The sequence below is a fragment of the Pogona vitticeps genome, chromosome 2, assembly GCF_051106095.1.
Source record: "Pogona vitticeps strain Pit_001003342236 chromosome 2, PviZW2.1, whole genome shotgun sequence".
Classification (NCBI taxonomy): Eukaryota; Metazoa; Chordata; class Lepidosauria; order Squamata; family Agamidae; genus Pogona; species Pogona vitticeps.
In genome coordinates, this window is record NC_135784.1 from 159,454,236 (window position 1) to 159,478,939 (window position 24,704).

The 24,704-nt window shown below is 48.1% G+C and overlaps 1 protein-coding gene across 4 annotated transcripts in view; it reads left to right on the plus strand.

The window, feature by feature from the left end:
• DGKA (diacylglycerol kinase alpha) overlaps nucleotides 1-21,927 on the plus strand; it is a 61,411-nt gene extending 39,484 nt beyond the window's left edge. For 3 of the 4 annotated variants that reach the window (XM_020782891.3, XM_020782897.3, XM_078384566.1), the window contains 19 exons: nucleotides 182-231; nucleotides 1,161-1,235; nucleotides 1,948-2,067; nucleotides 4,459-4,576; nucleotides 7,579-7,667; nucleotides 8,703-8,822; nucleotides 9,688-9,786; nucleotides 10,701-10,793; nucleotides 11,653-11,726; nucleotides 12,463-12,537; nucleotides 12,825-12,910; nucleotides 13,657-13,746; nucleotides 15,313-15,473; nucleotides 16,854-16,918; nucleotides 17,269-17,359; nucleotides 18,281-18,479; nucleotides 18,824-18,944; nucleotides 20,497-20,557; nucleotides 21,191-21,927. In XM_020782891.3, coding sequence (XP_020638550.2) covers nucleotides 182-231; nucleotides 1,161-1,235; nucleotides 1,948-2,067; nucleotides 4,459-4,576; nucleotides 7,579-7,667; nucleotides 8,703-8,822; nucleotides 9,688-9,786; nucleotides 10,701-10,793; nucleotides 11,653-11,726; nucleotides 12,463-12,537; nucleotides 12,825-12,910; nucleotides 13,657-13,746; nucleotides 15,313-15,473; nucleotides 16,854-16,918; nucleotides 17,269-17,359; nucleotides 18,281-18,479; nucleotides 18,824-18,944; nucleotides 20,497-20,557; nucleotides 21,191-21,289 — 1,886 coding nt within the window. In that variant the 3' untranslated portion in view covers nucleotides 21,290-21,927. Of the gene's footprint in view, nucleotides 1-181; nucleotides 232-1,160; nucleotides 1,236-1,947; nucleotides 2,068-4,458; nucleotides 4,577-7,578; nucleotides 7,668-8,702; nucleotides 8,823-9,687; nucleotides 9,787-10,700; nucleotides 10,794-11,652; nucleotides 11,727-12,462; nucleotides 12,538-12,824; nucleotides 12,911-13,656; nucleotides 13,747-15,312; nucleotides 15,474-16,853; nucleotides 16,919-17,268; nucleotides 17,360-18,280; nucleotides 18,480-18,823; nucleotides 18,945-20,496; nucleotides 20,558-21,190 lie in introns of those variants that run through there. The other variant, XM_078384567.1, reaches the window with a different exon arrangement.
• Nucleotides 21,928-24,704: the final 2,777 nt, after the last annotated feature.

Sequence of the window (24,704 nt, forward strand, 5' to 3'; positions counted from 1 at the left end):
TAAATGTCTATCTACCTTCAAGATGTGTGGAAACACTGAGGTACCAGACTTCTCCTCTGCAGTCACGAGGGGAGAGCAACTAAGGTGGCCTTTGTGGACCAGGAGGGTGAGGGCAGAGTCCCTTGCTATTAGCAATCTCTTATCCAGCAGCTGCCACGTCTCATCTTTTCTGCTTCCACAGTCACCTTCAAGCTCTATGACAAAGACGGGAACGGCCTTCTCGACAGTTCAGTAAGTAGCCAGAAATGTAAAATTGGAATTGGATCCTCCCTCCCCCCATTTTGAGTAGAAGAACTGGCCCATTTTTGTCACAACTCCACAACAGATGGACCCACCTACTTTCCCATGACAGTGACAACAAACTTTCATAGAGAAGTTAGTTCTGTGCACGCCTGAGTGGGGCTTGCCTAGGAGCACATCTTGACAGACGCTCCAGCCCAGACCTTGGGCCCTCTCGTAGATGGGCTGAGCTGCAGCTTCCCTCATCCCTCACCATTGGCTGTGCTAGCCAAGGAAGATAGGAGTTACAGTCCCAACAGCTTTCGGAGGGCTACACAATCTCTGCCACTGTTCAATCTTTCTTTCTGCTTTACTGTTGCCACTGATGGCACCCCAGGTTGACTGGCTTTACTGTTTTTATACTCCTGTGAATTTTGCTCCCCATAAACCCAGCAAGTCCTTTTCATGTGACCCAGGCATGGATATATTGCTGCCTGCCCTTGCACGGCTGTATACAGTGGTGCTGTATTTGAAAGGGGAGATCTGATCCAGAAGGTAGAGCAAATTCTTGTACATTTACTTTCCAAATCACATTGTGGGATATTCTTCTGTCCCAATCCAACGGTTGGATTGAGCACAGGAGGCCTGTCAGATCCATCCTGTATATACTGCTCTAGTTTGCTATGTAGGGTGCTCACTCTTTCCCCCTGGCAGGGCTCCTGTACTTCACAAGAAGGTGGAGCATGTATGTTTCCTATCAGAACAATCATCCCATACAAAGCAAGCTTGCTGTCTTTCATCTCTCCCTACTGTGTGATGAGAGGGCACATGTTGTCACCTTGAGGTTCTGGTTCTTGAATTTGTCTCTTAGATGCCTGGGTCTTTCCTGTAAGCACCGCATTCACTTATAACATTGTCTGCAAACTGTGTTCTTTTGATAGGAGGTGGATCGCATAATCACACAGATGATGCGTGTGGCTGAATATCTGGAATGGGATGTCACTGAACTTAAGCCAGTAAGTGCAGAATATGGAGGTCAGTTTTTGACCAGCCACATTTGACCACCACTGTCTCCTTCAGAAAAACAAGTATAATGCCTGGGTTGGATCTGCTGGCTCTGGAATATGGGTGCGTGACAGACAGCATTGGTACCAACCTTCTCCTTGTCTCAGCCTATCACAACCTACAGAACGTTGTGGAGGAGTTTGAAGAGTGGAGTCTCAATTAGAGTAACAAGAGGGGGAGTCTGTGTTATTGTTGTTGATAGTTGAGACGGGGAAAAAGGAACCAGAATTGTGTGTGTTTATGTAGAATGATGTGACATTAGTCAGAAAGGACGGCATTGGTAGTAGACGACAGTGTTTCTACATATAAAGGAAATGTTTGGTTGGTAGGATTGCCCTCCGGCAGCCCTCATTACTTTTCTCATGCCCCTCCCACTGCCAACATCCCTTTCATAAAATGTTTGCTGTCATCAGAGTTCAGCAATTTCAGATTTTTTGTCTGCTGGAGAATGGCAGAGGATGTGGAGGACGTATGGGTCCTATCACAGGCTGCAATGAATTATGGGTCCTTTGACACAGATTGTGGAGAGCCCACCTTGTCCTTCTGAAATGGTCCTGGAAGAGGGCATGGTGAGGACCCCTAGCTTGGCTCCAGTGGAATACAGCAAGCACAGATACGGCTCCCTTCTAATATCCTCTTCTCTACACCTCCTTTGCACCCCAGATCCTGCAAGAGATGATGCGAGAGATTGACTACGATGGCAGCGGCACCGTCTCCCTCTCTGAGTGGCTCCGCGGCGGTGCCACCACGGTCCCCCTCCTGGTGCTACTTGGGCTGGAGGCTGTAAGTGCAGTGGGGGCGAGGGAGAGGGTTGGGCTGTGGAGAAATGGGCTGAAATAAGAGAACAGGCCTATATGGCCGCCACTCCTGGTCCCTGTGGATGACTCTGGTGGATGTCTTGGCAGCAGGGGAGGAGTTCTGCTTGATCACAGAACTAAACTGTACGTTGCAGGTAGCCCATCATTAGAAGCCAAAATCCATTAGTGTTCCAGAGATGAGATTTAGGCAGACCTTGTCATTGAGCAATCATTCTTATTCTTCTTCCTCCTCCTCCTCCACCTCCTCCTCCTCCTCCTCCTCCTCCTCATAAGAGCATAAGAAGAGCCCTGCTGGATGAGGCCAAAGGCCCATCTAATCCATCTTCCTGTATCTCACAGTGGCCCCACCAGATGCCTCTGGCAGCACACAAGACAACTAGAGACCCATCTCCTGAGACCCCCTCCCCTGCATCTGGCATTTGGAAGTACCTTCCTTTGAAGCCTGTGGATTATATGTCCCCATCATGACTTGTAACCTGAAATTGACTTTTCCTCCAGGAATCTGCCCAATCCCCTTTTAAAGGCATCTAGCCCAGATGCCATCACAACATGCTGTGGGAAGGAGTTCCACAGACTAACAACATGCTGGGTAAAGAAATATTTTCTTTTGTCTGTTACCACTCTCCCAACACTCAATTTGAGTGGATGTCTCCTCTCTGTTTCTGGTATTGCATGAGAGGGAAAAGAGCTTCCCTCTATCCACTTTATCCATCCCCTGCATACTTTTATATGTCTCAGTCAGTTCCCCTCTCAGGTGCCTTTTCTCTAGACCAGTGGTCCCCAACATTTTTAGCCCTGTGGACCCGCTGGGGAAGGCGGGGCACCCCCCTGCACTCGTGTGCATGCACTCTCTCGCACAGGTGTGCGCATGCACAAAGGAGCGGGGTGCTCGTATGGGTGCATGCACACTTGTGCACATGCATAAAGGGCGTGCAGTGCTCATGCGAGCACACTCATGCTCGTGGGCATACGGAAACGGGCTGTGGGGGGCAGTGCGTGGGGGGGAGGTCTGTCTCCACAGCCCGGTCTGGCTCAGGCCACGGACTGGCACCGGGTTGCAGACCTGGGGTTGGGGACCTCTGTTCTAGACTAAAGAGCCCCAAACACTGTAGCCTTTCCTCATAAGGGAGGTAACCCAGCCCAGTCATCATTTTAATGGCTCTCTTCTGCACCTTTTCCAGTTCCACTATGTCTTTTTTTGAGGTGTGGCGACCAGAACTGTACGCAATACTCCAGGTGCAGCCTTACCTGTGTTTTGTATAAGGGCATTATGATGTTGGCAGTTTTATTTTCAATCCCCTTTTCAATGGTACCTCCTCCTCCTTTTCTTCCTCTTCCTTGTTGTTGTACATACATGCCTACATACTTTGCCTTTCTCCTCAAGAGGACCCAAGGTGACTTACCATATTGAAAACAGACAACACAAAAACTGGAAAGGAAGAGGAACCAAGCAAACTAAAACACAAGACAAAACAAAACAAGCAGGACAACAGCGACAACACTAGCCCAGCTCTTCGGCAGGCAGTCACTGAGAAAAAGTCTGCCTGAGGAGAGACGTCTTTGGCTGCCTGCAGAAGGACAGCAAAGAGGAAACCAGCCTGACCTCCAGTGGGAGAGAATCCCGCGGCTTTTGAGCAGCCACAGAGAAAGGCCCTCTGGTGGGAGCAAGAGAAAGGCCTCTCTCCTGACCGCCTGGAAACCCAGGCAGGCTTGTCCAGGGATCTCTCATCTTACAAGGAGCTTGGACCCAAGGCTCTTAGGACTTTAGGAGTCAAAACCAACTCCCGCCCCAAGGGGGGTTGCCCAGAAAGATACCTTGGGTGATAGGATAAAAAGCCGCGAAGAGCTCCAGCGGAACCAGCAGGGACACACTTCCTCTGTCCAGTTCCTGGTGTTGGGTCATCCACCAAGGCAACCAAAGCCGTCTCCATTCCTTAAGCAGGTCTGAAGCCGGATTGACATGGATCTAGATCTTCAGGCTCCTCCAGGCACTTGCCAAAGCCACCTGCACTCACCTCCTATCCCAAAATAAAAACCAGCTCATGGCCTGCATAGCTCAGTGAGTTAGGTATTGGGCTGAGGAGCCGGAGGCTGGGAGTTCAAATTCCGACTGTAGAGTAGAGCAGGCCTGTGCAGTTATTATTGATATTAAAGGTTACACGGAGATTTTAAAAGTAAATGATACCAAGGGATCGTTGGCATTTCCAGGAAATGAGGGAACTTTTGTCCAAAATTCTGAATTCCCAAGAACTCCCCATGTGAATGCTAATGCCTCCTCTTCCCCCCCCCACCCGCCCTCCCCCCAGCCCTCCTCCACTCTCTGGTCTCAACTGTTGGGTCTCTCCTTCACTTTCAGACGATGAAAGACGACGGGCAGCACCTGTGGCGCCTGAAGCACTTCAACCGCCCCGTTTACTGCAACGTGTGTGAGACGCTGCTCTTGGGGCTGCGGAAGCAGGGGCTGCGCTGCACTTGTGAGTGAGTTGCCGGGTCCCTGAGCTGCGGGCGGGGGGGGGGGAAACTCCGAAGGCCCTTGTCCTGTCTTTCTTCCTGGCCAGCAAGGTCTCCTTCTGCCCAGCCCTGTGCTGAAAGGGGCCTGGAGGAGGAGGTCACCTTTGTGGGAGGTGGGAGAATACAAGGAGGAGGAGGAGGAGGAGGAGGAGGAGAGGGTTTTCAACATCTGCAGCACCGTTTGAAAGGCTCTTTGAGAGATTTTTTTGTGGGGGGGACAAAGAGATGCTGCAAGAAACAGGTGGCTCTTGTTGCTTTGGATTACCGCTTTCTCCTCTCCTCCAGTTACGTCAAGTATGGGGATGGGGAACAGTCAGCTCTTATTTGGCCCTCCAGAGATGGCCATCAGTGGCCATAAACCCCAGCCAGCATGGCTCTCCCACCCAAAAGGGATCGTGAGAGTTGCAGTCTGGAAGGCCAAATACACAGAGATGATCCCACGTCACACACTGTGTTATACAAGGAAGAGGAAAGAAAGAGGCACGGCACTCCGTGACTTCTCCAACAGCTAGCCCTGCTCTTAATGTTAACTTGTTGTCAGTGAGGTCATCAAGAGGCACGCCTGAGTCTCTTTAACCGTGTTGCTTTTTTAGAACATCAAGGCAAAGGTCTAAGGGTTTTTTTCCCCCCCCCAACAGAATTTGAGCAGCGTAGGCTCTGTTCAGAGCCAGAAGTAACTAGCTGCAAATTGTTAGGGACTTGGAATTCATTTCTTTTCCCTATAGCTGAGGTGTAACGACAATAGATGATTCCTGTAATTTAGTGATGGATAGCGTCAGTCCTTCCACAATGCAATGTTCTCGTTAAATTTGTAATTTGGGGGCTGAGGTGTGCAGGAAGGCTATCCCCCCGGTTCAGGTGCTGGCTCGTGCTGTGCCTTGTCTTGTGGGTGTCGTGACTCAGGGGATTGAAGGCCATTGTATTTTGTACCACAGGCCAGACGCTTACTTGGCATTTCGACACAGCTGGGAAAAGTTACTTTTTGAACTACTGCTCCCAGAATCTGTAGCAACAACTAATTACTCTTGGTGCCCTTAGAACTACAATAGTAACTGTTTGGATTTGAAAAGTAACTTCCCAGGCACTGGTGGTGAACAGATCCTTGCCTTGCCACGGGAGGGAACAGCTGAAAAGGAAATCAGTGGAGTTCTCTCTTAAGCCAGCATCGCCCCCTCCTCTTGAGTTGTAGGGCAGTTCTCGCTTGAAAAGGGCCCTCCTTGTGGAAGCCTCTCACATGGCCTCAGACTTCTGACTTTACCGGAATGTTGTAGAACAGCAGTACACTGCAGTGCCTCCAGAACAGTGCAAAGAAAACATCACGGGGACTTCCTTTCAGATTTTCTTATCTTTGTAGAGAGAGAACCATGCATGATTTCAGAAGGGCTAATGTTCTTTCAAAGTCAAACAGATGTGCAGTATTTTTATAGTTTACTGCTGGTCCAAATCCAGAATTTTGTAACTTGGAACATCGCATTTCATTACCCAACTGTGCATAAAATTAAATTATCCAGGTTTGTTTTATTGGGATGGATATTATGTATTGAGCACTGTTGAATTGTTTTCTGCTAAGAAAGACAGGTTCACTTGGCTATGTACAGATGATAGCCTTTCAGAATCTTAGAGGGAGTTTCACGGCACTCTGTATAAAATTTGATGGTGTAGATCCTAGCATGGTCTTCTCTTACACTAGTTTTGCATTTCTCCCTAATGTTTTACATAACGTTCAAGTAGAAACAAAAAAGGAGCTTCCAGCAGAATTGCAGCCGTGTTTCTGTAAAATGGGGAGGTGATGGATATGTATTTTTTGCAGTAGGAATTGACCAGGAATGGCTTGTGACTTCTGGAAATCAAACATGTATCTCCTGAAAGCCACCCCATGCACACCTTTGCTAAAGAAGTCCCTACAATTCTATTGGTTCAGAATTTCACTCTTGTTCTAGTAATTTCTCCCTTGTTAAAAAGAAAAACCACCTGCCCCATGACCATGAGGACACCTGCTCTGTTTAAAAAAATAAAGTGAAATCTGGGATTTTCAGAAGTCCTTTGATAGCTTGTCACTTTTTATTTACAATTTATTTATTTATTTATTTACAATATTTTTTAGCCGCACCATTGCCAGTGGCTTCTGGGCGGCGTACAACATTAAAACCTAAAAACATTAAAAACATTTTAAGAAACAGTATAAAATACCATATATTAAAATATTTCTTAAAACAATTAAAACATTAAAAGTAATTAATTAAAATGCTGGGTGAACAGAAAGGTCTTTGCCTGGCGCCGAAAGGCCAAGAGTGTCGGAGCCAGGCGGATCTCTCTAGGGAGGGTGTTCCCTAAAACATAGTTTACAAAATGGCAGGTGCATGGGGTGAGGGAGAAAATACTTTATATTAGTTTTGCACAGCATTACTTACTTCACAAACAATAGTTAATAATAACTGTAATATTACATACTGCAGTCATTGTGGCAATTGATGAACGGTTTGAGTATTCTTAAGAGCAGAAAGAATTTGGTAAAACAAAAGCATGCTCATCAAGAAAGAAAAATATATCCACAATTGCGCAGTACCTCTGTTAAGAGCCAAGCTACATGTCAACAAAATGTGGAAGTGTTCAAATTTGACAACAATAATAAACGGCAAACTGTGAATTTAAAATAATTACAGTTTGAGTCTTCAGGAAAAGGGACTTCCCTTCAACCAGAAGTTCTGTGTCCTGCCTCTCCAAAGGGACAGATTTTCATCTTACATTATTTTTTTGAAAATTGAAAGTAAAATGTCTTGACTTCACATTGTCACCTTTATAAGAGGCTTCCCTGCACTTGGCAAAAGGTGATTAAAAAATGAGGGGAGAGATAAACGGAGGTTGGAAAAGATTTATGGGGGACTTGGGGGGTGTTTGTGTGTTTCTTTGGTCCCTCCTGCCTGGCCTGTGGGGGACTCCGTTCTTCTGTTTCCTGTGCCTACAGTCTGCAAGTACACGGTGCATGAGCGCTGTGCCCGCAAGGCCCCACCCAGCTGCATCAACACCTATGCCAAGAGTCGCCGTGACACCAGCGTGAGTGACTTGGGCAAGGGGTGAGGGGATCAGCTCTACAAGCTAGCCTCCTGTCCTCTTGCCAGGCAGGATTTCCTGTAGGCTCTTCTGTCTCTCTTCTTCTTCTTTCATTCCACTGCCAGTTGCCCTCTGGTCCGAACCGAGATTAGGCTTTCCTGCCCCTACCGTGCACCCCATAGATTCTCTTCCTTTCTGGATTCATCCCTCTGCTCCTCCATTGTTCTAAGAGGTGCGAGTGGTGCCACCGCTGCTTTCCCCTCCTCAGAATGTGAGGTTGATTTTGTCACCCTGTCCTTCTCTAGCTTTTATTGCGTCCCTTTCGGTCTCTGCTCATCTGTTCCCTCCACAGCCCCTCGGAACTTGCTGTAGTTGTCACAAGAACCCTCTGTTCTCTGAAATTCATTTTAAAAAGTATGTGCTTGGATAATTATGATGCCTCAGCCGTTGCTCCTGGACAGCTGGGTCCAGTTTTTTTTCCTGTTTTCTTTTGTATGTTTGGAAATAGTTTGAAATACTGTGGAAGTCCTAGATAAACTTCCTCCTATTCTCTCACCTGTGGTCTTTGTAGGGCTGAACTACATTAGCTTTGCTTAAATACTTAGCATGCGGCATAAGACCTTGATTTTTTTTTTTACACTGCAGTAAGTGCATATGAACCTGGGTAACCCTGCAGAATTTAAACAAGCCAACAACCTCCACGGGCTCTGAAGTTTTTGTTCCCTGTCCGCATCCTGAGGTGTGCTAGCAGGGAACAGTGAAATGAAAATCAGATAGGAGACAAATTTAAGGGTTGGCCATTTGCACACAGTTGCTCCATTCTAGATAAGAGCCACACATGACGCTTTCTATAGTGCTAAAGAGAGAGGGATCTTAAGCAGCATGGTGCCTATGCAATATAGCATGGTGAGTTTCACTCCCTCTGAACTGCATGATTTCAGTGTTCCGGGAGAGATTTCGAGTGTTGGAGGTTCCTGGCCTGTTGAAGTCGTCCAGTTGCCCCTCTGACGGCCCCTCTTTTTCTCTCATCCCCTGCAGGCACAGGCGCATGTCTGGGTAAGAGGCGGCTGTGATGGCAGCAAGTGCGACCGGTGTCAAAAGAAGATCAAGAGCTTTCAGAGCTTGACAGGCATGCACTGTGCCTGGTGCCATCAGAAAGTAGGTTGAGACCATTTTGGGATGTTAGGGGTACACAGAAAGACGTGAGCAAAGGCAGCAGTGGTTCTCCAGATGTGTCTCCTTGCTTCTCCTTTCACACCTGCTTAAAGGCCCTGCTGGCCTAACGGCTAATGGGAGTTGTAGTCCAGCATATCTGAAGATTGCAATGGAATACTGAACTGTAATAATATCTGGCTGTTAAGTGCAAAAGCTGGGAGGCGCGAGCACAGCAGCAAAGCAGTATATGCATAATCATGCTTAGTTTTCAAGCATAGCATTACCCAATAATGCAAAATTGGCCTTTCGCCTAGTGGCACACAGTGTTGCACAATATAACTAATCATAATTGCACACCAGCAAGTTGATTTCAACATGTGACAACCCTTTCCAGTGTTTTCTAAGTAGAGAATAAAGGAAGGATATTTGGGGAGTACCCCGGGACTGGGCAGCATGCCCAAGGCCACAGAGGCTGGTTCTCCTCCCAGGAGGCCCAGTGGGGAATCGAACACCCAACCTCTGGTCCCACAGCCAGATGCCTAAACCCCCTGAGCTATCCAGCCTGCACAACAACTGTCATTCGTTTCATCTGCTAAGTTAAATTTTAGTCTTCTGTATACATGCCAAAAAACTCATTTTATCAGTTAAAACTGATGGTCCTTTTTTGCTCTCGTTTCACAATACTGAGGGCAAAATCACAAGTGGTGACTCCAAATGCACGTGCTGGAGGAGGCAAAAGGAAACGAAATTGTACTGTACGCTTTGGTGTTGCCTCTGCAGCCGGTCCATGTTTGCCAGGGAGGGGAGTTAGCCGTGGTCCTGGCAAAGGTACGGTAGGATTCAGCTGGATGCCCTGCTTTCTCCCTAGATCCATGACGAGTGCCTCTCTCTCATGCCTTCCGCCTGCGACTGTGGGATCCTCAGAGACCATATCCTGCCGCCTTCTGCCATCTACCCAGTTGTGCTGGTGAGAGTGTGAGGGGCTTCCTGATGAGACACATGGTCCCTGTGGAAGCTATGTGTGCGGGGCCATATGCGCACCCATGCTGTGAGCGCCCACAAATGGGAATGAGAGTATCTGCTCCAACAATCACTGCACCGACAGGAACCTTTTCTGAACCTGTGGGGGGGAGTAGTAGGTAGCGGAAGTCACTGACCCCCCAAGAAGCACATATTTTTGTTACCTCCAATTAGCACTTGAAAAGGTTCCTTTTGGAGTGAAATAAAGAAGGCCAGAGATGGGTGCTCCTTCTGCAACAGGGCAGGAGGAGACACATCCTTTCAGTAGCAAGTTCACCGTCGAAGGACATTCATTGTATTTATGGCACAAGCATGAAGCCACTTTCTTAGGGTCTGAAGAAACCTGCTTTTCCTGTTTGAGCAGCAGTGCTGAACACTGGTTGCCTCTTCTGTCAATCGCGAGGTCACCCTGGCCCCAAAGAATGCTCACCCCCTGAGCTTTCCAAAGCCACCTCTCCCTTTAAATCTGATGTTAAGACATTTAAAATAACCAGGGAACGGTCCCCTTCTCCCCCCCCCTTGAATAAAATGCTGGGCAAACCTTTAGACCAGTGGTTCTCAACCTGTGGGTCTCTGGAAATGTTGGCCTTTTTGTGCCAGAACATCCCAACCTGTGTGGCCAGCAGTCAAGGGTTCTGGTGGGCCAGAGGTTGTGAATTACTCATCCATTGTGCCTCTTGTGGGTGCCACTGTGGAAAGAGAAGCCATTCCTGGGAAGGCAGCGGATCCAGAGGGTGGGTGTTCTGTGAGGGGACTTGCCTCGAGGTCCTCCATCCCCCCCCCCACAAGCAGCCTGCCCTCTGTGGGGTTCGTGTGGTGCCACTTGCCCCTCTTGATTCCTGTGTCCCTTTGGGGTTCCAGGAGCGGCAGAACAGCCAGAAGAACGGACTGTGTGGAACTCCTTCAGAAGAGCCAGCGCAGCCTTTTACCACCCCAGAGGGCCAGGCCTTGCGGGTGAGTTGAGGAGAGAAGGGGAAAGGGGTCTCCAGGCTCCTGCCTCTATCTCTCCATCCCCATGAGTACTGGGTGTCTCGACAGTCTGAGGGTGTGTGTGTGTCCCAGCTCACTGAGGTGGAATCTCCCAGTTTCCATTGCTTCTCATCTCTGGTTTGGAACTCTGCTCTTGATTCAGTCTTTGTCCGCCTCTTTCTTTGAAAAGGGGGGGGGCTCTGAGGGGTTTCTGAAGTGCAGCCGAATCCTCCCCATAGCGGCCGCTTCCTGCAGCACAAGACTTGTTGGCTCAGAGGGTTCTCCAAGGACCCCTGCAAATGGGGGTTTTTGTGGACAAGTCTACTTTATCAGACCTACAATTTTTTCTTCTTCTTCCACCTTCAGTATTTGTACAGACTAACACGGCTACTCTTTCTATCACCACTTAAGCATTTGTGGTTCCCTTTTTCTGGTGATACTCTGGAACTGTACAGCTTGTCCAAGGTTCCACAGGCTGCCCCTTTTTCTAGCAGGCACGGTGGGGAATCAAACTCCCAACAGGTGACCCAGTTGTGTCTGAATTATCCAACCAGCTCCTTGGACAATAGAGGATGTGGGGCAGGGGGGTGGGAAGCAACAGTGGTTTAAAGCTTTTGTCTTGATGTCTCCGAAAACAAGGGAAAGTGAGACACACCAGCGACAAGTGGCCCAATTTTTGGCAAACCGTGGGTCCCTGCCAAACCCAGATTCTCCACTCCATTCTTGCCTGTGCTTCTGAACCTTCCTGCCCTATTTGCTTGTCTCAGCCATGGGCAATTGAATGTGGTCATTAGCCAAGCTGGTTTTCTTAGCCCTTCCTTTTTTTCTCCCTCTCTTTCCGCAGATCATCCCTGTGCCTGACACTCACCCCTTGCTTGTCTTTGTGAACCCTAAGAGTGGCGGGAAGCAGGGAGAGAGGTGAGAGAGGAATGGGTCTTGAATGTCAGAATGAAGAGGGGAAGCCGGGAATATCAATTTTTCCTCGATGTGCGTCTTACGCTACACTCCGTGCTTGCTTTGGGATAGTGCATTAGCGTGGGATTGTGCCACTTGTGCACGTTTTGTGGCTCAGGTAGTAATTGCCATGAAGAAAACTTGCCCTCTGCTTACCAGTGGCAGTGCCCCTGCAAACAGTGTGATCTAGTATTACTACATTGGCAGGACATGCCTCTCCATGGAAGCACAGTCAGATACTGGCCTCTGAAAAGTAAGTTTTTCAAGCTCTGTGCCAGGCATTAAAGAAGAAATCCAATCACAGTTTAGCTCTGTCTGTTGATGACATAAAAATCTTTTTTTTAAAAAAAAATTGCAACCAAAAGTGTGAATAATCCTTCTGCTGTGTTAAGGAATACATGTGGTAGGACTGCCAAGGGGCTGATACAAGGACTCGGAGCTCAAGATCTGATTTGTGAGCAGGGTGGATAAAAATCAGTGTTTAAAAAAACCAAAAATTAGATTTTTAAAAATTTTAATTACCACCCCCCCCAAATCTGATTTTTCAAAATTTAAATTGCGATTTAAATCAATTCCACCCTGTCTCTGGGTCACAGATCGATGGGATTCAGTCTTGTGTAATCCTGTCCCAGAGTTGGTGTTTTGGTGAAGTCTTTGCTAAGGTGGTGTCTGATGGGCTATTGTCATCTCTGGCTGGCAGAGTGCTGCGGAAATTTCAGTATCTCCTCAATCCACGACAGGTCTACAACTTGCTGAAGGGGGGCCCTGGACCTGGGTGAGTTGGTATGAATTTTGCTTACTCCCGGGTGCTTCGTGTGGTTTGCACCTCTTGTTTGGTGAAGGATAAAAGAGGCTGCAGATTAGAATGGTGTGTTTGAGTGCGCGCGTGTGTGTGTTCAGAGTTTTAAAAAAGTTGGTCTCTATAACAAGGTGAGACTGTGTATTAGGACTGAGTAGCATCTGAACCATCTGGAGCTTAAGTTTTTTTTATATTTACGTATGTATGTACGTGTGTTTTATATATTTATATTTATATATATGTGTGTGTGTGTTTTGTTCCAGGCTGAATTTTTTCCGGGATGTGCCCGATTTTCGTATCCTGGTTTGCGGTGGTGACGGCACTGTGGGCTGGATCTTGGATGCCATTGGTGAGGTTTTGAGAGATTTGAAGGGCTTAGATTTCCCTGGACTGTGGACTGAGAACTAATTCTCAAACTCAGTTCTTGAGCCAAACAAGTGGAAGTCATTTTGTTAACATACCTGCCATCCTAGCAACCTGCTGTCAGCTAACATCACCGGTGTTGTTACTCTTACTGTAAGGGAAGGTGGGGATACTCCTGCCCGCAGGCCATAGCCGACCCCTTGGGAGGTCTGCTTGGGCCACCAGCTTCTCTGGGACGTTGATCTCTCCTCACTGATCAGAGGCATGGGGTTTTTGCTCTCCTGTAGCAGTGAAGCTTTTTTTATTGGTGACTGCAGCAGCTTTTCCAAGCCCCATTGTGATGTGAGGATCCTTTTGGTGTGGGCTTTACTGTTGGAGAGGGCAGAGCTCTTTCCTTATAACTGTCTCTGGGGGGGGAATCACCCTCCCCATTACAAGGCTTTCTCATATGCACACATATACACCCCCATAAGCATCCGTAGGGGCTTTCCAAGAGGCTCAATGCAGTGGGCGAAGAGCCGTTTCAGAGCAAAGGGGCTGCTGGAAAAGGTCAAACCCCCCCCCCCCCGCAAGCTGATGATCCACTCCAGTTTGGAGTATTCACACCCGCCTCTCCCGTGCTTGCCTGAAACCACCTCCGCCACCTGCCTGAAAATGTCTGCTTGCCCCTATTGTACAGTCAGTCAACTCACAACTTGTACATCACTATCTTTGTTTCCTTTCCCTTTCCAGATAAAGCCAACTTACCCACTCGGCCTCCGGTGGCCGTGCTGCCGCTGGGAACTGGCAATGACTTGGCCCGTTGCCTTCGTTGGGGAGGAGGTGAGCTAACCACCCAGATCCTGACCTCGCCTACAACCAAGGCGAAAACTAAAGTGTTGGAGCACCTGGAAAGCTGATGTCTTTATTTCATTGTGAGCTGCTGTGGATTCCAATCCATGTCTGAAGGCGCTTAAATTCACTTCTGCAGGCACTTAACATCTCTCAAGAAGTGAACTGCAATCCGCAAGAGCTCACACTGAAATAAATCTGCTAGGTACCACAACACCTATGTTTCTGTTTTGTTGCTGAAACAGCCTAATATGGCTGCCTCCCTGAACAGTGGTATCGTGTGTCTTCTGTCTCTTTTCTGCGCTTCTGTGGGTTCTCTCTGCTGAGCTTTGCCCTTGTCTGAGCAAAGACAGCTCTTCTTTGACTGTGTCCAGGGAACCCTTTTAATGACAGCATGAATTGTGAAGATATGATTTTAGGCTAACTTGTACTCATTTCTGCACACAGAGATTCTCTTGGTTTCTCCCTGGGGTTTAGCCCCTGGCTTTGGACTTTTTGCTGACCTATACCCAGGACTCTCTCTAGGGCTCACTTTCAGGGGGGGAAAAAAACCCCAGAAACTGGACTCTGCAATTTTGAGGTCAAAACATTAGCATGCACTTCTCATAGTGACAGCTTATCAAATATGGAGTGACCTAGTAGATACAGTGAGGGACATGGATCAGGACAACTTGGCTTCACTTTGCTTCAACTCAGCCGTAAGGTGAATTGCATTCTTTGGCTACCTCACATGCACGGCTAGTTCAGTTCAGTACAGACCTGAGGGCTGGGGTTTCGACTCCCCACTGTGCCTCCTGGGAGAGGAGCCAACCAAGATTACAGGGATCATTTGTGGCTGATGGGGTTGTGGGCCTGGCAAGGTGCACCGTCCCAGAGTGGCACCAGAAGCAGGAACTACTGTAATAAGCCACCTCTGAGTACTTTATATTTAGAAAATCTTGGAAGGAATACCTTACGTCAGGATTTACTTGAAGGCACATTGATTAGTTAATAGCTGCATCACATGATTCTTGTGAGGAGGACCTCTTGTCCCTTATCTTGGGATAAAAGAGAAAAAAGGCCAGACACAAAGAGAAGAAATACATGTGTAAAGTAGAGCTCATTGTATTTTTAAGGATTTTTCTGAGACATTGCGGTTCTGTAAAAACAATGCAGTTGTTCCCCAGAATAAGAGAAGGGAAAAGGTGGGAGAGGAAGCTTGGGCTCTCTCTTGCAGAGTTCCCTGTCTTTGCCTTGATTCATTCCCAGCCTAAGACTAGGAGGGGTCAAGGTGGAGAGGTGAAGCCCCCCCCCCCAATTCCAAAGATCCAGAGCTTGGAAAAGTTGCTTCTTGGACTAAACTCTCAGAATTCAAGAGCCAACCTGGCTGTGTTGCTGGAGGATTCTGGGAATTGAAGTCCCCCCCCCAAGAAAAAAAGAAGATTTCCCAAGCTCTGTGGACAGCCTACTGGGTTCCCATCCCTGCTGCCACCCCCACCCCCATTGAATCAGAGTTCTGTACCCTCTCTCTTGCATTGTCCTTTCCTTCCTATGTCTAACAGTCTCCTTCCTGCACAGGTTATGATGGTGAAAATTTGGTGAAGATTCTGAAGGACATTGAAATGAGCAGCATCCTGCAGATGGATCGCTGGTCAGTGCAGGTGATACCTGATAACCCTGAAGAGAAAGGTGACCCGGTCCCCTACGAGATCATCAACAACTATTTTTCCATTGGTGTAGTAAGTATGGAGGGTCGATTGGGAAGAATGAAAATACCAGGGAGGGGATGAGTTTCCATTCATGGTGGGGGGGGGGAGCTGTTTTGTCACTAGATACAACCTTTGGCTGTACTGCTTTCATTGTATGGCAGGAAGGGAAATCACCATCACAGGTGACAATAGGGAAGGTATAGAGAAGGTATAGGTGTAGAATATAAATGAGGGGTTTTCCAGATATGTTAGACCAGTGGTTCTTAACCTTTGTTACTCGGATGCTTTTGAACTGCAACTCCCAGAAACCCCAGCCAGCACAGTTGGTGGTGAAGGCTTCTGGGAGTTGCAGTGCAAAACTCCTGAGTAACCCAAGGTTAAAAACCAGTGTGTTAGACCACAGTTTCCATTTGTGCTGCCAAGTAGGATGATCTGTTTTGTAGTCTAGCAAATCTAAAGGGTGTGAGATAGGGAAAGTTTGGTGAAGATGGAGTGTACAGAACATAGGAATTTTAAAGCAAGAAGGAGTCACAGGATCCTAGCCAGTTGGGAGGATTTGGGAAACTGAGAAATGGAAGGGGATTGAGGGTGTGATCAGACAGGCATTTATCCCACTGTTTGGTCCACTGTGAGGACGGGCTGGTCCAACTCCCTTTTTCCAGTTGCTGGAGCAAACCAACCCATACTACCTGCACCTTCTTGGGTCCCTGTCAGGGGCTTCTACTTTTTTGCTGTGGGTAGGATCACACCATTTGGGTTTGTTTCCAGTATATGCAGTCTTTGGAAATGAACCAAAGCGGAGCTTGTGGCTGTCAATTTGCCCTCCTTTTTCAGTTTTCTTATAATTTAAAGTGAATTAGAAGTCACTTAAACTTCACAATATTAAAAAATTAAATACTTCCTTCTGCTCAGTGGAGGGCCAAAGAAAGTGAAAAGTGTTGTTTCTTTTACACTGTATGAGGGCAGCATTGATGTGCTGCATCGGTTATACAAAACCATTGTTTTTGAAAACTTCCTTCCAGAAGTGGGAGGAATCAGGAAGGTGGTTCCCACCCACCCCTTTTCTTTGTGACATTTCTTAAAGATCAGGTGGAGAACCTACCCACAATTGAATCCGCCACCAAATACTGAGGGCCCTCTGAGATAATGTATGCTATGTGGCTGCAAGGATTGCACCAAATGGCATAGCAGCCCTCTGTGTGACCTTAAGTCACCCTATTTAGCCCACACCAGCCTGCTCCAAATGAACCCATAGAGGCAAGTCCTGAGTTTCAGGTTGCTCCCTTGTGATTGGGTGACCCTTTCCATCTCTTGGTTAGCCCTGGGCACAATTGTTTTCCCACCTCCATGAAGGCCTGTCTCAGGTCTCTCTCTCTCTCTCTCTCTCTTCCATACTGCTGCTTTCTCCAGGATGCCTCCATTGCTCATCGATTCCACGTCATGAGGGAGAAATACCCAGAGAAATTTAACAGCAGGTTAGTTCTGCGTCCCAGCATGCAGTGCCCCACCTTCAGCAAATAGGCCCCTGAAATAGGAAGCATCAGGGAGCATAATTCTCTTTTAGAAGACCCCCCCCCCCCGTTGGGTGGGGAAGGCCTTTTCCAGATATGTTAGAAAGAACTGATGTGGTCCATGAAATGCCTGAGGAAAGTGAAAACAGGCCTTGCAGAGACGCCCTGTGGTGGTCGGTCACTGCTGCAGCCTAAGCGTGGAAGGGGGGGGACTGTGGCTGTTCCCACGGGTGGGTCCTCCCCATGGGCGTGCCTTCTTAACAGAAGCAGGACCCAGAGACAGGTTGTTGGTTTTTTTCCCTTCATCTGAACAGGATGAAGAACAAACTGTGGTATTTTGAGTTTGCCACCTCTGAGACCATCTTCGCCACCTGCAAAAAACTCAAGGAGTGTCTGTCTGTAGAGGTGAGCTTTTGCTGCTGTGCCTCCTGAGTGGATCAGCAGTGTTGTCTCTGAGGATGGGCAGGAGCTGGCTTCCCCTGCCTTCTGCAAGGACCTCTGCTATAAAACTGCTTGAGTCAGCTCTTTGGCGGGAGAACCCCTTTGGAAGACGGTTGTCCAGTTTCGGCACCTATAAAGGCTGTGGCATTTGAGCAGGTGCAGGGTGCCTGTATGCATCACTGCAGAACAGTCAGAAACCGCTTGGAACCGTGTCATAGATGGGGTTAGAGGTTCCGTGTCAGAAATGTGATTGGGGCCAAAGACTTTTCTTTTGAAAAATTGTTTTAGTTTGCCCGCCCCCCCTCTCCATGTTGCAGGACAGACAGCGTCACTGTCTGTATTCCCAGCACAGTGGGGTGGAACCTTTGACGCTCTAGACTGTTGTTGGCCCACAACTGCTGTCATGCCTGATTGTCGCCCTGCTGGCTTAGAATGGTAGCGATTGGAGCCCTGTGAGGTCTGGAGGGTCACACCTTATCCTCTGACCTTCCTGCTCCCCACTGAGCAAAGCTGGATCTGTAAAGCTTGAGCTTCTTCTCGGGACCTCTCGGATTTGTATTGTCAAGGTTCAGTAGAAAAGGCACCAGGACCCAGTCCAGAGCAAGACCACAAGAACAAGTTAGAAACAACCCCACAACCCAAGCAGAGACCAACCAGCTGGGGTTTTGAGTCTAGACAGCAGCCAAGTAGAAGGATGATGCGAATCGTGGTCAGACAGTCCAGGAGTCGAAGCCAGGAGGAACAGTACCTCCCCAGAGGGATTGGGGCCGATCCTGCATGCACTAAGGTTGAGTGGTTCTGTCATGGCCGCAGTCCTGACATGTATTTGGAAAGCCAGTTATGTGATCACTCCCGTTTCTTTTTCCCCTCATGTCCCTTACCCAGTGCTGCGGGCATCCCCTGGACCTCAGCGGAGCACTTTCCGGAGTGGCCATCCTGAACATTCCCAGCATGCACGGGGGCTCCAACCTCTGGGGCGAGACCAAAAGGCCTTTGGGGGAGGCGGCCGCACGAAGCACAGCAGGGGGAGCAGCGCAGCCCCAAGTCATCACTGATTCTGAAACCCTGAAGAACTGTGTTCAAGGTGAGCTGAAAGAAAGGGGTCCAGGGGAGGGAGGGAAGGGGGGGGGACAGGACTCTGAGCTCCTGCGGCCTCAGGGGTTGTGGAAAGGAAGAACAGTTGCAGCTGGAAGGGGACAATAAGCAATAGGTGGCCGGCTGCTTTGGAAGGGCCCGGCTCAAGAGATGGGAACCGTTCCTGCTTTTGGTCACCAACCTCCTGAAGACCAGGGCCTCCTTGAGAAGGGCCAGGCTTATTCTTTCATCGATACTCTGGACACATCCTAGGGAGGATTTGCAAGGCTAAAGGCGTGGTGCTTGGGATGCTTGTAATAGTCTTAGCTTTTCTCCCTGCAATTCCCTCTCCAGACCTGGGCGATCGGCGGATGGAGGTGGTGGGCCTGGAGGGCGTGATCGAGATGGGACAGATCTACACAGGGCTGAAGAGTGCAGGCAAGCGGCTGGCCAAGTGCTCTGAGATCACACTGCGGTGAGTCCCCGGCCAACTCCTGTGAGTCCGTGGCTGACCCCTTGAGGTTTCTCCCCCGCCCACCTACCCACCATCCACTTGCGATGGCCGTTTAGCATTTTTCCAGAGTTTGAGGGAAAGAATAAGGATGAGAAGTTGCTGGACCTTCTCTGGACTCCTCTCAAAATATACCAGATGCATGGGCTGAGAGGAAGACAGCAACCTTTGTGGCTCACTTTGGGATAAGATCCAGCGGGAGAGCCTCCCACAGTCTTATGACTTGAGTATGGGACATGTGAAGTTTAAAGGCCAGTGCTTCTGTGCCTAGACAGCCTTCCTTTCTATCAGTAGCAACACTGGTCTGCATCAGATGACACAACCTGGGTCTACTCTAGACTAACAAGTGGTGTTAGATCAGTTGCTGCTTCTCGCTGCAACTTTACTGGCAATCCAAATTCGGCTTTGCTGCAGCTGGATTCCCAGCTGATTTTATGCTTCTCTTTGGGTTAGATGATCACACAGAGACTGCAAAATGTTTCATTACCAATACACACACTGGCCCCTCAATCAGATGCCGTTTGATCAGCACCACAGTACCACTTCCTTAGATCCCACCCTTTGTTGATCCTCGGCTCTCCCTTCGTGGTTCACTGTAACGCCAGTGGGCTGTTTAAAGTGTGACATGGTGCGAGGGGAAAGGGAGAGTTTTCTGGACTTCTCCATAATGTACTAACACATACACACATACTTTGGAAACATAGAAGTCTGTTACTTCATCTAAGTTGCTTCTATTTCATATCAGTATTTATCTTCTGTTTTGTCCATGCAGAAGTGGTCAAGTGCTGAACTTATATATCAATGTAATGATAAGGTGATCTAGTGCTAAACTCGGTAGTTTATTTAAGATAAAAATTTAAAAATATTTGGGGTGGCTAGGAAGAAAGATTGTGAATTTGGGTGTTCCTGCTGTCCAAAACATCACACCCAGCAAAATACATCACCAGAATACCACCCATAGTTATGCCTCTCCAGTCCTTCTGGAGAATGAAAGAACTGATCAGATGAGGAAAACTCCATTCAAATCATTCTGGTACGAAAAAATAGAAGCTCTCAGAGTAAGAGGGAAAAAACCCTCCACATTGGTAGCAAAAAGGGCTGGACTGATTCGAATTGGTCTTTGCATCATCTGATCAATTTTTTAAAAATGCCAATGCATCCATTTTACACCCACAGCAAATCCCGCAATACTTCATCATATAATTGCAGCTTCAGTCCCAGGTCTCCAATATGTGAATTAAAATCCCAGCCTCTCCTTCAGGCGGTTGTAGGAGTTATTCTGTCCTTACATGAACAGCTTTCCTTTGCAAGTGCTAGTATGTTGTGTAGTTGATAGCAGTGTTGTAGACTTGCCAAGACAGGCGAGCAGTCCAAAAATAATGATTTGCTAACATCAAGACCCCCTCAATCTGCAGAATTAATTGTACTGCCGAAGGAATGAATCTCCCCTCCAAATCTGTGTCTGCTCCATGGCCTTATGCAGCTTCTCTCTGTTCTCTTTCTCCCCCTTTTGCAGAACGCTCAAGCATCTCCCCATGCAGATCGATGGAGAGCCATGGATGCAGGCTCCATGCACGGTAAGCAGCCAGTTGCACCGGCTCTAGTATCTCTTCCAGGCTGGTGCAGTGGTGTGGAGACCCCCTTTAGAAGGAGCCCCGAGTCTCCAGCCTGAAGCTACCTTGCCACTGTTGCTTCTCTTCAGTTTGTGGATGTGGATCCAGGCGACTGCCTCTGGCAGCTTCTAATGCCATGATGGAACTGTTCCTGGGATGCGGAGACGGTTTGGGACCAGTGGCTTCAATCCTGCTGGTTAGTTGTGCCAGCGTAAGTCCACAGGTGCAACTTGCAATGGTAAACTACTGCTAGTTAACAAGTCACCACTTACAGTACATCCTTGGTCACAGGCCAGTCATGCAACGAGGGATCCAAGGGGCAACTCAATAACGAATGGCCACTCATTACTGCAGTTTATGGTGTTGCACTTATACCAGCATAACTAAGCCATAGAATTCTGGCCAGTGTATTTTTAGGATGTTTTTCACTGCCTCTTTCAGTTTACCTGGAAATTCCTTTTAGTTTGATAAAAAAAGAAAGAAAGAGACAAAGAAACTGAGTAGTGGTTGCTATGCCTTAGAAATGTGTACTGTGCTAGAGAAAAGACCGGAGTCCTGCTTACACATGTTGGAACACTCTCTTCTGTATATTTTCAGATCAAGATAATTCACAAGAACCAAGCCCCCATGCTCATCGCACCACCTCCCCGATCCTCCAGCTTTTTTGGCCTGAAGAAGGCACCTCAGGAGGCTTAGAAGGGATTTCTGTGCCTGCCTGGGAAGAGATGTGTTCATCATGTATCTCCAGAGCCTCTGTTGGAATGCCTGGGTGTCTGATCCTACTGGGGGGGGGTGTTCCTGCCCCCCCCTCCTGGCACCACCACCGCAACCACAACCACCACAATCACAACAGATTGGAAAGAGGCAGTCTTCTTGCTGCTTTGCATTTAACATGCAGAGAGGCTATTGCACCAGAGCCTCGGCTTCTACCACACAGATCAGCCTTGCTGGTTCTCTGGTCTGGGGCAGGAGAACTTGGGCCCTCTGCTCTTGCAGGGTCCTGCCGTCTGAAGCCACCCCCTCTGGCTGCCTGACTCCCTGAGCTAGGAACGGCTGGATGGGTGGATGCCAAACCCTCCCTCCCTCCCTCCCTTCCTTGCTTTCCCCACCCCAGGAGGGCCCTGTCAACTGCTGGGTCCTCCGCGTCACGTTCTGCCCGTGTAGTTCTTACCCCTTGCACTTGCCGTAACTACTGAAAGACTGGGGTGGCACCAGCACCGCTTTCCCACTTCTTCCCCCTTCCTCCCCTTTTATTTATTGCAATGTAATTCCAAGCTCCTCCACTTTAGATTATCAGAAGTGCCTCCGTGTAGTAATAAAGAGTTGGGCTTGGATTCCCTCTTCCTTTTGTTGGTGTTTTCGGGGCAGGGGCGGGGCGGCCACTGAGTTACTGGACTTAAGAGCTTTCTCAACATTGACCAACTCTCCTGGAAAACGAGACAAGATATGATGTTTTCTTGTGGGAAAGCCTGTGAATGTAGGTTATATGCCCGCACGGGTATTTTACACACGCGCTAAGCAGCCTTTCGCTCACCTCTGTGGGACACAAAGAGTGTCATAGCATGGACCTAGAAAGAGACCCATGATCTGGCACCGACTGAGACCCTGCCTATGCTGGCACGTCACCCTCAGGTGTTTAATGGGCACTGTAGCCATGCCTTCCAGCTTAGGAAATCAACCCTGAGTGCTCACTGGAAGGACAGACCCTGAAGGTGAGGCTGCAGTACTTCGGCCATCTCATGAGAAGAGAAGACTCCTTGGAAAAGACCGTGATGTTGGGAAAGAGTGAGGGCAAGAGGAGAAGGGGACGACAGAGGACGAGATGGTTGGACAGAGTCACTGAAGCTACCAACATGAATTTGACACAACTCCGGGAGGCAGTGGAAGACAGGAGGGCCTGGCGTGCTCTGGTCTATGGGGTCACAAAGAGTCGGACACAACGACTAAACGAAACATAGCCATGCCTAATGAACTGTGGAACAAGCTGTGCATTAAAGCATGCGAACCCATCGGCCGTTCACTCCAGTTGTGCAAGGGGTCCAAATTGTGTTGACTTCTAGGAGCTTTGCTGCTGCAGCTGTTCCTGATGAAAAACTTCATTGGATTCATAATCTGCTGTTACTTTGGCGGTTAAGGTAATGAAGGATGGTTGTTTTTACACTTCTTTCTTCAACAACACTGGGGGTTAGAGGCACCAGACTCCGTGTACTGTAGTTCAAAATCCATTTATAGTTCTTATGCCCTCCAAAACATAACTGCAAAGCATAAACAGTTGATTCACACACCTCCCCCAACCTGCGTCCGCCTCCCAGTGTGCCCCAGCACTCTACCAGCTGCCATGTCGAACTGCTATGACCGGAGAGGGGGCTGGCTTGGCCTTGGTAAGTCCAAGGTGGGCCTTAAACTTACAAGGCACCGCCTACAGCAAGGGCCTTGTTAAGTCCGAGGCCCACCTTTCTCAGGCCATGTCCTGGAGACAAATAGCAGTGCAGTATTTATTGAGAATGCCTTTATTTATGGCAGGAGAAGTATACAGTCAAAACTCTGCTGCTCAGATCCATGCAAGGGACAAGTATATATTCTTAAGTAAGACTTGGTCCCAAATGCTTGGATCCACTATTTCAGTTATGATACTATATCTGTAAAGGTTGGTGGGGAGCTCCATTGGGTCAAAGTTGGTTCTGAGAGAGAATGAACACATTTACTAAAGAATTCAGTGCTGTTTAATTGCAAATCTGCACTACTGGAAACTTCCCCAAGTGGTCAAGTAATACTCTTGATCCCAGTAAATCTTCAGATTAGATTCACATAGTGGAGTAAACAATTTAAGATGTGATAACTGCACAATACATGTTGATCTGCAATTTGTGCCCATGGAAATCGGAGTGAACGCAGATGTGTTGGCAGCTTGTCAGGGCAGCTTATGCTATTGCCATCAAGACCTGCAAGATTCAGCAGTGGCAAAGTCATGGCTATAGCACAAGCTGCCTTAATAAGCTGCAAACAAGTGCTGATTGACACTTTCCTCCTCTCCCTCTCTTTTTAAATTGGTCTCTTAAGTGCTGTAGCCCAAGTTTGTTCCAGCGCTGGCATGAAGCCTTCTTTTAAAAAATAACAGAAGAAATGGTTTGGAGACAAGGGGTGCTCAGTTGAATGGAACTGATATCCCTGAGTGCCTCTTTGCTTCTGCTTACTCACCTTACAACCACCAGCATGCCTACTCATGCCCCCATTGCTTTACTACATCAGAACAAGCAGTCACATCACCTCAACCCATGTCAACGCACTCATTTGCAAAAGGTAGAAGCCCCAGCAGTGGAGGGAAAATGTGCAGATTAGGAGGGTGACAGTGAGGACTGATTTGCACTGACGTATGTCATGTAGTCAATGGAAAATAAGATTAATCTGTCTGTCCCAATCCAGCAGCTATTCCTGTACCATTTGCCTATGTTGTCGCCTCCTAAGAGAACAGTTATTGCTAACTTAGAAACTAGCTTTGCAGTGCAACTACTGTAGTCTGCTTTGCTCCCAGCTACACAGAGGACCACATCTCAGCAAGCCTGATTTTACCTCAGCCACACGATAACCCTAGAAATATAATAAAAGTGAGGGAGATCCCTGTGTTTTATTGCAAGGGAATAGCCTCTCTGAACCTATTAAAAGGCACAGACAACTTCTGTTGTAGGGCTGGTTGCTCAGATATGTGGGACCCTAATAGCAAACCCTTCCTTTTGGCATTACAAAAGGTGCCTGCAGAATCTTTCCCCTAGTACACACTTCGGGACGCAGGATTCTTTGTTGCATTGTTTCCCATCTTTGTGTTATCCTGCCATGCCGTTTCAAAGGAATCTGTGGTGCTGCAGGAAAGGACAGATTGTTGCATCTCTTCATACCGTGTTTAGTCCACACCACCCTATTCTCAAAACTTTTTTTAGATGTACGAGCCATTAAAAGAGGGCATTCTCACCACCTTTAGTGTTTTCTAGCGTGATGCAATCCAGATCCTACTCTTTTATTCCAACTAAACATGTCGAGACGTTCTTTGACTGCCATAACAATAGCGTTCGGAAGCAGGGCTAGCAAACTGCCTTTTGGTCAGTAACTCTCAGAA